At 44.9% G+C, this 12226-nt stretch overlaps 1 protein-coding gene across 2 annotated transcripts in view; it reads right to left on the bottom strand.

The window, feature by feature from the left end:
* LOC109417230 (uncharacterized protein DDB_G0271670) overlaps positions 1 to 12226 on the bottom strand; it is a 69227-nt gene that overhangs the window by 19674 nt on the left and 37327 nt on the right. The window contains exons 2-5 of one of the 2 annotated variants that reach the window (XM_029854632.2): positions 6221 to 6634; positions 5932 to 6040; positions 5684 to 5827; positions 5230 to 5624 (exon numbers count right to left, since the gene is read on the bottom strand). In XM_029854632.2, coding sequence (XP_029710492.1) covers positions 5230 to 5624; positions 5684 to 5827; positions 5932 to 6040; positions 6221 to 6634 — 1062 coding nt within the window. Of the gene's footprint in view, positions 1 to 5229; positions 5625 to 5683; positions 5828 to 5931; positions 6041 to 6112; positions 6635 to 12226 lie in introns of both variants that reach the window. The other variant, XM_029854631.2, reaches the window with a different exon arrangement.

The following is a 12226-nucleotide window of genomic DNA, read 5'->3' on the forward strand; positions in this document are numbered from 1 at the left end:
GATTTACACAACTGTGGTTCGGTCACTATTGGCCTATGGTTGTCTTGTGTGGTGGTAAAAGATAGCTTTCTCTTCAACTCCCACGGCAGCGCTCGAATTTTTCTTTGACGTTGCCCCACTACACATCTATCTCAAACAAGAAGCACTTTCTTGCACTTACCTGCTACAGGTACTCGGTCTACTGGAGGAAACTCCTGTGAACCGCACATCAACACACACCTCGTGGTTTCCACTTTCGGTGAATTGGGACAAAATTGTTCTTGCTCCAAGTGATCTTACAATTGCTTGTAATTTCCCATATAGGACATTTTCCACGTAATTCCCTACCCGGAAAGAGTGGACAACTGGATATCTGGAAAGAAGTATATCAGACGGCAGCGCATGTTACACTGATGGCTCCCTTCTCGAAGATCAATCAGGTGCTGGTGTTTATTCTCGTGAGCTAAGGCTGTATCAGCCTTACTCACTTGGTAGACACTGCACTGTTTTTCAGGCCGAAATTTTTGCTCTTATGTGGGGAGTGCAATCGACACTTCAGCAGCACGTAATGGACAAAGTAATATACTTCTGATCAGATAGCCAGGCTGCTATTAAAGCACTTGCTTCGGCCAACTCTAGGTCGAAGATAGTTATCGCTTGTCGAACTCAAATCGAGAAGCTGAATTCAGCAAACGCTGTTCACCTTGTATGGGTACCTGGTCATTCTTCCATCGCTGGAAATGAATTGGCTGATGAGTTAGCTCGCACTGGAGCATCACATGACTTCATTGGCCCTGAGCCAGCTATTCCTATATCGAAGTGTAAGGTAAAGCTTCAGATTCAAACCTGGGCTGCCATTCAACACAGACAATATACTGGAATAGCTTGGAGTCATGCCGTCAAACCTAATTGTATTGTACTGAGCCATCTCCAAGGGTGGCGAAGTATCTTACAAGAATTGCAGCATTCTGGTCAAAGCATTGACTGACCATTGCCGCTCAGCTATCACATGGCGAATATTCAGCAAACTGCTTCATTTACATGTGATAGCTGTGAATCCAATTACGGAAGTTCGTATCATTTGATATGTAACTGTCCAGCTTTTGCGCAACTGCGTTACCGAGTATTCGGTAAACACTTATTAAGTGAAACTGACTTCAGAGACCTGAATATTCAGGATATTCTGTTGTTCTTAACCCGCTGTGGTAACGAGCTTTGGGCTCTCTTTCGCTTTATGCGTTATTACAGTGCCCTTTTCAGGGCGCTGTTTGAACCCATTGTGATACGCTTATGCGTTAGTATCCTCTTCCAGGGTACTTTTCCTATTTCCCTACCTGTCATTATCTCCATCCCTATCCTTATTTCCTTCGTTTTCCCTCAGGTAGATAATGAAATAGGCTATTATTTTGGCGATGGCACAAATGTCCCAAATGGAGGATAACGTGCCTCTGGAGCCGGCCTTCTGATACCTGATACCATCTCAAAACGAATGGGTAACATCCTTTTGATCTTCGCTACATAATACAGTGAGTTTGAAACAACAATGATATCGACAACGTAGAGTAAAACAGGTTTGATCGTCGAAATCCATGATTCAGCACGTATGAGTTGCACTGCTCATTCCACGTTCTTGGCGCCTGCTTCAACCTTTACAAGGGTTTCTTCAATCGGCAGACCAGCTCCGTATTCGTGCTCGGTAGTCCCTCAGGTTGACGCATGTAGATATCTACTTTCAGAAGGCCGTTGAGGAATGCAGCTGTTAAATCCATCTTATGGACATGGTACTGCTCTTGATTCGTTACTGCTAGCAATACTCGAACCGTCGTAAACTTCGCCACAGGTGCATATGTTTTGTCAAAGTTGAATATTAACCTCTGGGAATACCCTTTTGCTACGAGACGTGCCTTGTAACGACACACATTTCTGTATTCATCGTGCTTGATATTGAACACCCACTTGTTACCGATAATGTTCCTTCCAGGCAGTACATCAAGTCACTACATTCTCACAGTTCAGCTATGGTTGATGGTAGGCTGCCCACCCACATCCGCTTCAGCATTTAGTGCATACGCCATCACGGAATCATCGATCATCTCGGTGGTGCCTGCCAAACTTTGATCGCCAGAGTTTGTTCCAAAACTAATATTGGAATCTAGGAACTTAACGAGGATTCGTTGTGTATCCAACCATCAAATTCTTCGAAGTCTCCGAATCTAACTTGTCTCGCTTTTGTTTAGGTACCTACGTATACGCTATTGATCCAAAAACTCGCATCTTGTCCATGTTTGGTTTTCGGCCGTACCAGATTTCATACGGAGTTTTCTTTTCTTGTAACGACGATGTCGGGCTTCGGATTAATTTGTATGCAGCAGTCTGTACAGCTTCACCTCACATTGATAATATAGCATCTTGAGGCATCGACCTCGCCTTCTCCGACAGCGTTCGATTCATCCTTTCGGCTACTGTATTCTGTTGAGGACTGTAAGGTACGGTAAACTCCAATTGAACTCCTTCGGCCCGACAAAAATCACGGAACGATTTACTCGTGTATTCTCCGCCGTTGTCGCATCTGAGCTTCGAAATTCTCACACCGAAAAATGCTGTCACCTGGGCATGGTAACGCTCAAACACCTCCTGAACTTCATCTTTGGACTCCAGCAAGTAGACTGCGGTGAAGTGACTATAATCATCAATAAATGTCACGTAGTACGAACCGCTTTCCACTTCAAGTAGCCGGGGTGAACGGTCCGAACACATCCGAATGGACCGTTTCCAGCAATTTGCTTGAACGTGGACTCGTTGACGCTTCGAAAACTTGTCTAGTCTGCTTTCCGGCCAAACAAACTTCGCATTCCGAGTTTGTCGAACACTTTCCGGACCGCTTCACCTATCCATCCAATGGTCGTTTCTTCACGTATTCGAGGGTTAGTTGATCGGGTTGAATGGTTTCCAAGACAGTTATCAGAGCTTCGTAGGATTTCGGTAAGGTTAACAGCAGTTAGCACACGACGTCTTCTTCTCCAGTCTTCACAACCGCAGCCTTCATCTCGCGGAGTAAATTCTCAAACTGAAGCGCAGAAAAGACTTCCACATTGTCTCCTTCCTTGAGTCACAGTTCTTGAAATTGCTTTCGAAGAAACAGCTTGCCAGCGATTTCGAACCTTTCCAACGCATTCCTGAGTACATCCTTCACATACTCGAGATGATCTTCCGCTATAGGCATGACCATAGATGTCAAGATGATCTTCCGCTATACGGTGGATTAACAGGTTTTTGCATCTTCGGTCTTTTACCATCCGCTCGTCCAGTAGTTTCTTCTTCCGCTGCTTCTCCTCAGCAGTGTCATCCGGAAGATCCCTTGCGTAGTCTTCATCAGCGACAGCCGTCTCCAGACAAACCAGCAGACCTTAATCAGCACTTCGATTCTGAACTTCCAGTTCCCAAAGTTCTCTCCGTTGAACAGCCAAAATTGTTCGTCACTCATCTTGAACATCGATAGTTTTGAATTCACTCTGGGCCGATAACCTAATAAATTAGTCAGAGCGTTTTGAATAGAACATCTTCAACATACGATACGGTTGATCAAGGCGACGATGGATCGAGTGATGTGCGTTGTTCAAGTATCAGGGACGCTCTCGAGTCCCTTCGAATCTCGCAGAGGGTTACGGCAAGGTGATGGTCTTTCGTGCTTGCTGTTCAACATTGCTTTAGAGGGTGTAATTAGGAGAGCGGGAATAAACACGAGTGGAACGATTTTCACGAAGTCCGTTCAGCTGCTTGGTTTTGCTGATGATATTGATATTATTGCTCGTAAATTTGAGACTATGGCGGAAACGTACATCCGACTAAAGAGTGAAGCCAGGCGAATCGGATTAGTCATTAATGTGTCGAAGACAAAGTACATGATGGCAAAGGACTCCAGGGAGGAATCACCGCGCCCGCCACCAGAATTTATAACGACGGTGATGAAATCGAGGTGGTTGAAGAATTCGTGTACTTGGGCTCACTGGTGACCGCCGACAACGATACCAGCAGAGAAATTCAGAGACGCATTGTGGCAGGAAATCGAGCTTACTTTGGACTCCGCAGAGCCCTACAATCGAACAAAGTTCGCCATCACACGAAGTTAACTATGTACAAAACGCTGATTAGATCGGTAGTTCTCTATGGGTACGAAGCATGGACTCTACGTGCAGAGAACCAACGCAACCTTGGAGTTTTCAAACGGAAGGTGCTGCGTATCATCTACGGCGGAGTGCAGATGGAAGACGGGACTTGGAGAAGGCGAATGAACCACGAACTGCATTAGCTGCTGAGAGAACCAACCATCGTCGCAACAGCGAAAATCGGAAGGATCTGGTGGGCGGGTCACCTCATCAGGATGTCGGATACGGGTAACCGACTAAAAGTGTTCTCGAAAGTCATTCAACCGGTAAAAGAAGACGTGGTGGGCAGCGAACTAGGTGGGTCGATCAAACAGTTATCAAGTTGGATTCATCGAGGACCGGACGACAACTTCCTAAGGATTGACGCTACCTGAGTGATCAACGCTACCTAGTTTCCAACACTCCTTCTTATTGTCGCAACCTTCGAACCAACGATCATCTCCTGCCTTGAAGCTCCTCCTCACTGCAAGCTCTAACTCCGCAAGGCCTAACTCCGCCGCTTGCACAAGCTCGTCGAGCTTCATCCGGTTAGCCAACTCTACAATACTTTCATCGAGCTCCTTCCGATGACCAGCCAGCAGTCATCCAGTTGACCCGGGTAATCCATTCGCCCAAGGATCCCGTACTGCGACTCCGCAGCTTATGCGGCCAATCTTTCAACAGGTCGATACGTGCTGTGGAACACGCTCCTGGGCCCATAACCTGTTGAAACAAGTTCAATATGGTCCACGCAGGCGGCCAAAGCGATGGTCGTTTATAAATCATGAAGAAAAACAACGTAGTAGTCACCTTCCATCTAACTAGACGGCTGCCGGCCTCACCTATTTAAAACAAACGAAGGAAGCACTGCTTGTTTTGTTTTTGATTTTTGTAATTTTTGTTAGAAGTGAGCACGAATGATAACAAAAGGAACGAAATCAATCGTTTTGTTTTCGAATGGGATGAATATGAGAGCATAAGATTAGTAAGGACACGGTGGCCCTACAATTTTCAATAATCTTCTCCAACAATTCTACCACCCAAAACTGCTACCAATGTTCATACCAGAAGGTTCGACGCTACCTGAGCGTTCAAAGCTACTCACCAATTTGACTAGATACTGCTGCGGTGGCAATGGCGACGGCACTCGGCACGCTGAGCGTCGCATTGCCACCACCGGTTTGTTGATGTTGCTGATTGTTGCTGTTACTGCTTCCGTTGGCGCCGGTCGAGGAACATAGGGATTGAACGATGGACGACACCGTGGCGGCTGAACAGGACGACGACGAAGATGACGACGACGACGACGACGAACAGTTGGAAGTTGAGGAAACGGGTGATAGCAGTGCCCCGGTTACGCTGGCAGTGGCCACAGCAGCCGTCGGACTGACAGCGTCCACCACCACCGGGTTCTGGTGAGCACTGAGCTGGTGGTTCTTTAGCCTCTGGGATGTTTTGTAGCTTTTGCCACAGTGACACTTGAAGCCTTTCCGGACGCGACTGAAATTGAGGGAATGAGTAAATTGGGTTTCGAAAGATCACGTGGCTGTGAGACTTACTTTCCGTCCTTTTTATGGCCGTTCTTCGAATGGTACTTGATACCGTTCACGTTCTTGTATCGCTTTTTACAACCGGGCACAGGACATGCAAAAGGTTTCTCGTTGGATGAGTTCAGCCCGTTTCCACTGGATGAAGAGTGGCGCCTGTAAGATGATGGTTATGTTCATGTTTTAGTATATGTTTAACGGATCAACATAATTTTCGAAAATACAATCTTTCAGAAGAACAAACATATCAACACACAAACCTGCTTCCATAGCGCATGATGAACTCCGAACTGAACTCCTCCGTCGTCCAGGAATCATTACTGTCCTCCGACTCGGACACCATCATGTCGTCATCGTCCATTTCGCTACCTGCAACCGGTTAAAAAAAGATCCCCATTAAAACGCAACCGCTCAATCCGCCAATCCGTCGAAGGAAGCTACCCGTGGGCGTTGTACTTCGGTTCGAGGATGACATGCTGTAGCTGTGATGTTTAATAGCCATCTTGCGCTTCATATCGGTACCAGCCGATGCTGCCGCCGCATTCTTACCGTCACCACTTCCGGCGCCGCCGCCGCCACCGGCGCTTCCCCCACCGGAGCCACTCCCCGTGGTTCCACTGCCAAGTCCCCCTCCGCCTCCCAGGCCCCCGCTTCCACCGAGCAACGACGACGATGTGGTACTTCCGGGCGTTCCCGGCGGTGTACTTTGATACCCGGCACAGTCAGCACCACCACCACCCCCTCCGTTGACTGCGCCGGAAGCCGTCAGGCTTGGGCCATTGTGTCCACCACTACTGCTCAGGGTGCTTCCCCGGACACCACCACACCCGGCACCGGTGGCGCCATTGGTCAGGTTGGAGTTCTCCCTCCGCGATGGGTCCGTGATGAACCGCAACACATAGCTCAACGGAAGACACGTGGACTGGGACTTTTCCTTCTGGCCGATGATCTGCGACTCGTAGTCTGGAAAGGAGGAGAAAGTGGGAATCGTAAGATATGGTTATACATATATAAATCACATTCAGAATAATATATATCCATTTGGATCAAAAATATTGATTATACATTCATTGAACGGATAACAATTTTATATGCGAAAATTCTTAACTCTTTAGGACACGGTTACTGGAGTACAAAGATGGCCGCCTTTCATTCCGTTCGATTCTTCTCGAGCACAAATCCGGGGATCCATCCAAAGGAAACCAATGGAAGGGTAACTCGTAGCTTGTTTACTCCCAGTGAACATTGAGATGAATTTTCATTGAAATTAATAACGATTTTTATCAACAGAACTGCACAAATAACTACACTAAAACCAGATTTTATGTTATTTTTATATACTTTTAATTTAAGCATGTTTTTTGTGCCCTGCAAAAAAATAGGGAAAGCTATTCAGAGCCAATATTGTGGTTATGACCTCAATATCGCTTCAAGGGGTCTTATGGGGTTCCAGGGCAGTGTCAGCGGGACTCAGGAGCATTTCAGGGAATATCAGAGGGCTCCAGAGATTCTTTGGGGCGTTTAATCCGATCTAAGGCGGCTTGAAACTCAAAAAAAAAAAACCTGATACCAAGGAGTTCTATGGGGCTCCAGGGGGTCACAGTGGCGTGTTAGGAGGTCTTAGAGGATCCAAGGGGATTTCAGGGAGTACCTGGAGGTCTCCGGAGCATGCGGGGGCTGGGAGGTGTTGATGCTGGAGCGTTTCAGGGGGTCTTGGGACGTTTCAGGAGATCCAAAAGTATTTTAGGGAGTATCTGGAGATCTTAGGGAGTTTCAGGGGCGCTTCACGAGTCTCAGGGGCATTTGAAGAACTACCAGAGGGTAGCAGGCAGTGAGCACGTAATGCTTCTACCGTCATGGCTAATGTTGTACCTACACTACTGTCATACACTACATTCATGTTACATTCGATGCATGAATGGTGTCTCAGGTGCGTTTCATGGGGTCCGAGAGGGTCTTAGGAGGATTTCAGAGGCATTTCAGGGAGTATCAGAGCATTTTCTGTTGGTTTCAGAGGCGTTTTCGGTGGTTTTCAAGAGTCTCAGGTGCGTTACATGGGGTCCGAGGAGTTTTTAGGGGGATTCCGTAGGCATTTCAGGAATTTTCAGACGATTTAGATTGGTGTCAAGCATTATGCAGGCGTTTTCAGTGTTTTTGGAGAGTCTCAGATGCGTTCAGGAAGTGTCAGAGACCTCTAGTCTAGTCTAGTCTAGTCTAGTCTAGTCTAGTCTACACATACACAGTCATTCATTGAAAGAATCCTGGAAAATGGTAGGGTGCGGGCACCGGTTTTGGCCAGTCTAAGGGAAATCATTTTTATAAAAATAATCAATAATCCAATGAAAACTACCAATGTGTTAAATGAAAGGTTTCAATCTATACTTTATTAGAAAAATGCAGAAATCAAGCTAATACTTGATTTTTGTATTAAAAGTGGCACTGGCCAAAATAGAAGCATTGCCGCAGTTCTGGCCATATTCTCAGTTTTGGTTTCTATTTTGGCCAATCACGTGTATTTCTTATTGGAGTGGCCAAATTAGAAGCACCCTGGCCAAAATAGATATATGGGAGCTGATTTTTTTAAGGAAATTTTTTTTTCTTCCAGTTTTTAGTCAAAATGTATGGTTTTCACAGCTGTAATCATCATATTATATTAGAATCTCCTAGTAAAAAATAAATTTATGCCGATTTAGATTGTAACAGGCTGAATACCGCACTATGGCCAAAACTCCGGGCTGGCCAAAACTGAAGCTTCTACCCTAGAATCAACTACTTCCATCACTTTTTTTGTCATTAATAATGCACATTCTCGGGAGAAACCCGGGTCTGAATTTACCACACGTCTTTTTCCGCCGATAATGCGTGTGAGCGACTTTTCTATGATCGCGATCGATAATTTCATTCCCTGGACACCGGTATTTACCCCCATGTCCTGGCCCTTATGCCTAGGCTTAAGCGCCATTACTCGCTCCTGAGCATTTTCAGAGACCTCTTCACAAAAACTCTTGAAACCGCTTGAAACGCCCTGAAACATCCATAATCCTATTGAAATACCCTCAAAATCCAGTAGTCCATTCTAAATGCTCCAGAAACCCCTTGAATTTAAGCACAGACAAAAAGAAGTAAAACTTCGAACATTTTCGATGATACCTTAGTGAACGTCCTTAAAAGGCTCCTGAAATCTCCTGAAATAATCCCTTGAAACGCCCCCTGAAGCCCCTTTTAACCTTCTTTTTATGGGCTCGCTGAGAACTTCCTGGAAACCCCTTGGCTTGGTCCCATCTTAAATGCTTAGGAACAAGACCTGTTTTCACGAACTAGATTCTCTCATTGGATTTGACGGAAGCAAAAATGCACTCACTTCAATGGGAAATCCCATTTGTATCTGTCACCGTGTGCGACAAGAAGTATAAACAAACGTGTTTTGTCTCGTTTTTTCTCACGTTTGCCATACTACTCCCGCCAGGCGGCAGTACTGCAACGCCGTCAAGGCCTATAGGGTACTGCAAGCACCTGATCTAACCTCACTTTGTCTGACAGTTCAGCGAGCTTGTTTACAAGGTGTTGGAATTTTTAACGAGCCGCGTTTTTGTGGAGCTTCGTAGCCGTGCGGTTAGGGTTACCAAGCTCATAATCGCACCATGCTATGGGGTGAGGGTTCGATTCCCGCTCCGGGCGTTGAAACTTTTCGTGAGAATAGTTTCTTCCCCGTTTCCACTGGTGCATGCTCCGTTCGTCCGTTGTCTAGTGTTAAGTTTAAACAGTCTGTACAGCCCAAAGCTGAAGACGTTGTTCGTGTCTTTTTTATAAAATTAAATTTACGTTTTCCGTCCCAAAACTATTATGATACGGAAATATCGATTATATTCAACTCTACTAGTACAAAACCTATCGCCTAATTACCGTTTTACTGAAATTGTATCAAAAAATAACTTTGCCGGATCTCCGCCAGAGACTAAGTCCATGTAAACAAGCTCGCTAAATTGTCAGTGCACGGCTTCGTGACGTCATCTTGCAGTATCCTATTAAAACCCTAACATAAAAGTTAAAAAACAAAACGAGTATAAACATTTTCAATACATCCAGCTTTTTACGCTTGATGAGGGGTGTTTCTCTTTTGACAGATCTTGCTGACAGCCCATGCAGCAACATACCAAGCAACATAGTAGCCGAAAATTTCAGTTCATTGCTTCCGAATTCATAAAGCGTCTCCTGTGCCCTTTTGGAGAAACTTTTGGATACATTTTTGGAGAAACTCCAGGAAACATTATTGGAGAAAAAAATTAAGCAACTCTAAGCGAAATATATGGAGAAACTCAAATCATCCTGGAGAAAATAAACCTGAAGAAACTCAATGACAAAGTTGTGGCGATACTGCATGGAAATTATAGGAGCATCTCTTAGAAAAATGTTCTGGTGCCACTCTAACACGAATTTCTTAAACAACTTTAGATTAAATTCCTCGAACAACAAAAACAGAATTTTCTAGAGTAACTTCAAACAAGATTCCAGGATCAACTGCATCAAGACACAGAAGATGCCTAGAACGCGTGAGAAAAATTTGAACAATAAATTTGAAGCAACTTATGCAGTAAATTTAGAAGATTATGTTGAAGAAACTTTCGGGAACAATTGTTAAAAATCTAATTTTTGAAGAAATGATGAAGTATTTCATCAACTTTAGAGGCCTATGGAAAGAATTTACTAAAATCTTCAAGAAACTCCTGGAAAATTTTCGGAGAAATTCTAGGAGAAATTCTTGTAAACGATTAATGAGGAATTCCTGAAGTAACTTCAGGGCAGTTCCAAAGGCAAATCTAAGAGGTGTTCTTGGAGGTGTTCCAAGAGAATTCTAGAAAAACTAAAAGAAACTTCAAGAAATTTTTCGAAAACCTTCTGGAGCAACTCTACAAGAAATTTCAGGAGAAAATCCAGCAAACCTTTTTGGAGCGATTCAACAGAAATTCTTATAAAAGCAGCTTGACAAGTTCTTGAAGTGACTTCAAGGCAATTCTAGGGGCAACTTCTAAATTGTTTGTTTGAATTTCAATTTGAAGCTCAAACGTTTTTCTCAGCCAAACTAGGAATCTTAGTTGAACTCCACAAAGGGCAATAGATTATAAAGTTTGACCCTTGCTTACACAAGTTCTGAACAGTTCAGATTTTTAATAAATATGCTTTAGAATTGTTCTTTTTGTTGTTTTTGTGTATCGATGTTTTATGCGGCCCGCAGGTCGCTCCCGAATTGCAAATTTGGACCGCGGTAACCTCCAGCCTGAGCACCACTGTCTTAGAGGATCCAAGGGGATTTCAGGGAGTACCTGGAGGTCTCCGGAGCATGCGGGGGGTGGAAGGTGTTGATGCTGGAGCGTTTCAGGGGGTCTTGGGACGTTTCAGCAGATCCAAAAGCAGTTTAGGGAGTACCTGGAGAACTTAGGGAGTTTCAGGGGCGCTTCACGAGTCTCAGAGGCATTTGAAGGACTTCCACGGGGTAGCAGGCAGTGAGCTGTACCGCACTCTTTTACCACTATCGTCGTAAGAATTTTACCGCTATGGCTAATGTTGTACACTACTGTCATACACTACATTCGATGCATGAATGTTGTCTCAGGTGCGTTTCATGGGGTCCGAGGGGGTTTTAGGGGGATTCCGGAGGTGTTTCAGGAATCTTCAGACGATTTAGATGGATGTCAGAAGCATTATGCAGGCGTTTTCGGTGGTTATGGAGGGTCTCAGATGCGTTCAGGAAGTGTCAGAGCATTTTTAGAGATCTCTAGTCTAGTCTAGTCTATTCTACACATACACAGCCATTCATTGGAAGAATCCTGGAAAATGATAGAATCGACTACTTCCATCCATCATTTTACTTGTCATTATTAATGCTTGCAGTACATCGTAGAGGTATTACAAGCAAGGATGGAAATCTAGTGATCATGATAGGATCCCAAATGTGTCGCGGTTGGAAGGCATCGCGCGATCATAGCAACAACGATAGAATTTTGTCGTCAAGCATTCATAACAACTCATGCCCCGCAAATAATGAATCGCTCGGCATGTGCGGCCGCGATGCGATCGTTATCATGAACATTGCTAAGAAGGTCAATGTCACTCCTGGATCCATAGTTTCCGGGGATGGGACACAGGTATTTACCCCCATGTCCTGGCCCTTATGCCAAGGCTTAAGCGCCATTACTCGCTCCAGAGCGTTTTCAGAGACCTCTTCACAAAAACTCTTGAAACCGCTTGAAACGCCCCCGGAACGCCTTGAAACGCCCTGAAACATCAACAGTAGTCCATTTGAAATGCTCCTGAAACCCCTTGAATTTAAAAACAAACGTCATGAAATCCCGCTTAAACATTGTATCGAAACTTCAGACGCACAAATCTCAAGAAGCAAGCTTCAAACAACAGTGTATTTTATTATTCTGTTCTTGTTCACTTGTAATTAGCATGAAATTAAAAGCTCAGGGGCACTGGTTTTGTTTACGAAGAGATTTGTGCACTCGAAATCGTGAGTAGGTGCCAAAGTCGGCCACTGTGGCGGCCATTTTGGGA

This window comes from Aedes albopictus, chromosome 1 (assembly GCF_035046485.1).
Source record: "Aedes albopictus strain Foshan chromosome 1, AalbF5, whole genome shotgun sequence".
In the NCBI taxonomy this organism is placed as follows: domain Eukaryota; kingdom Metazoa; phylum Arthropoda; class Insecta; order Diptera; family Culicidae; genus Aedes; species Aedes albopictus.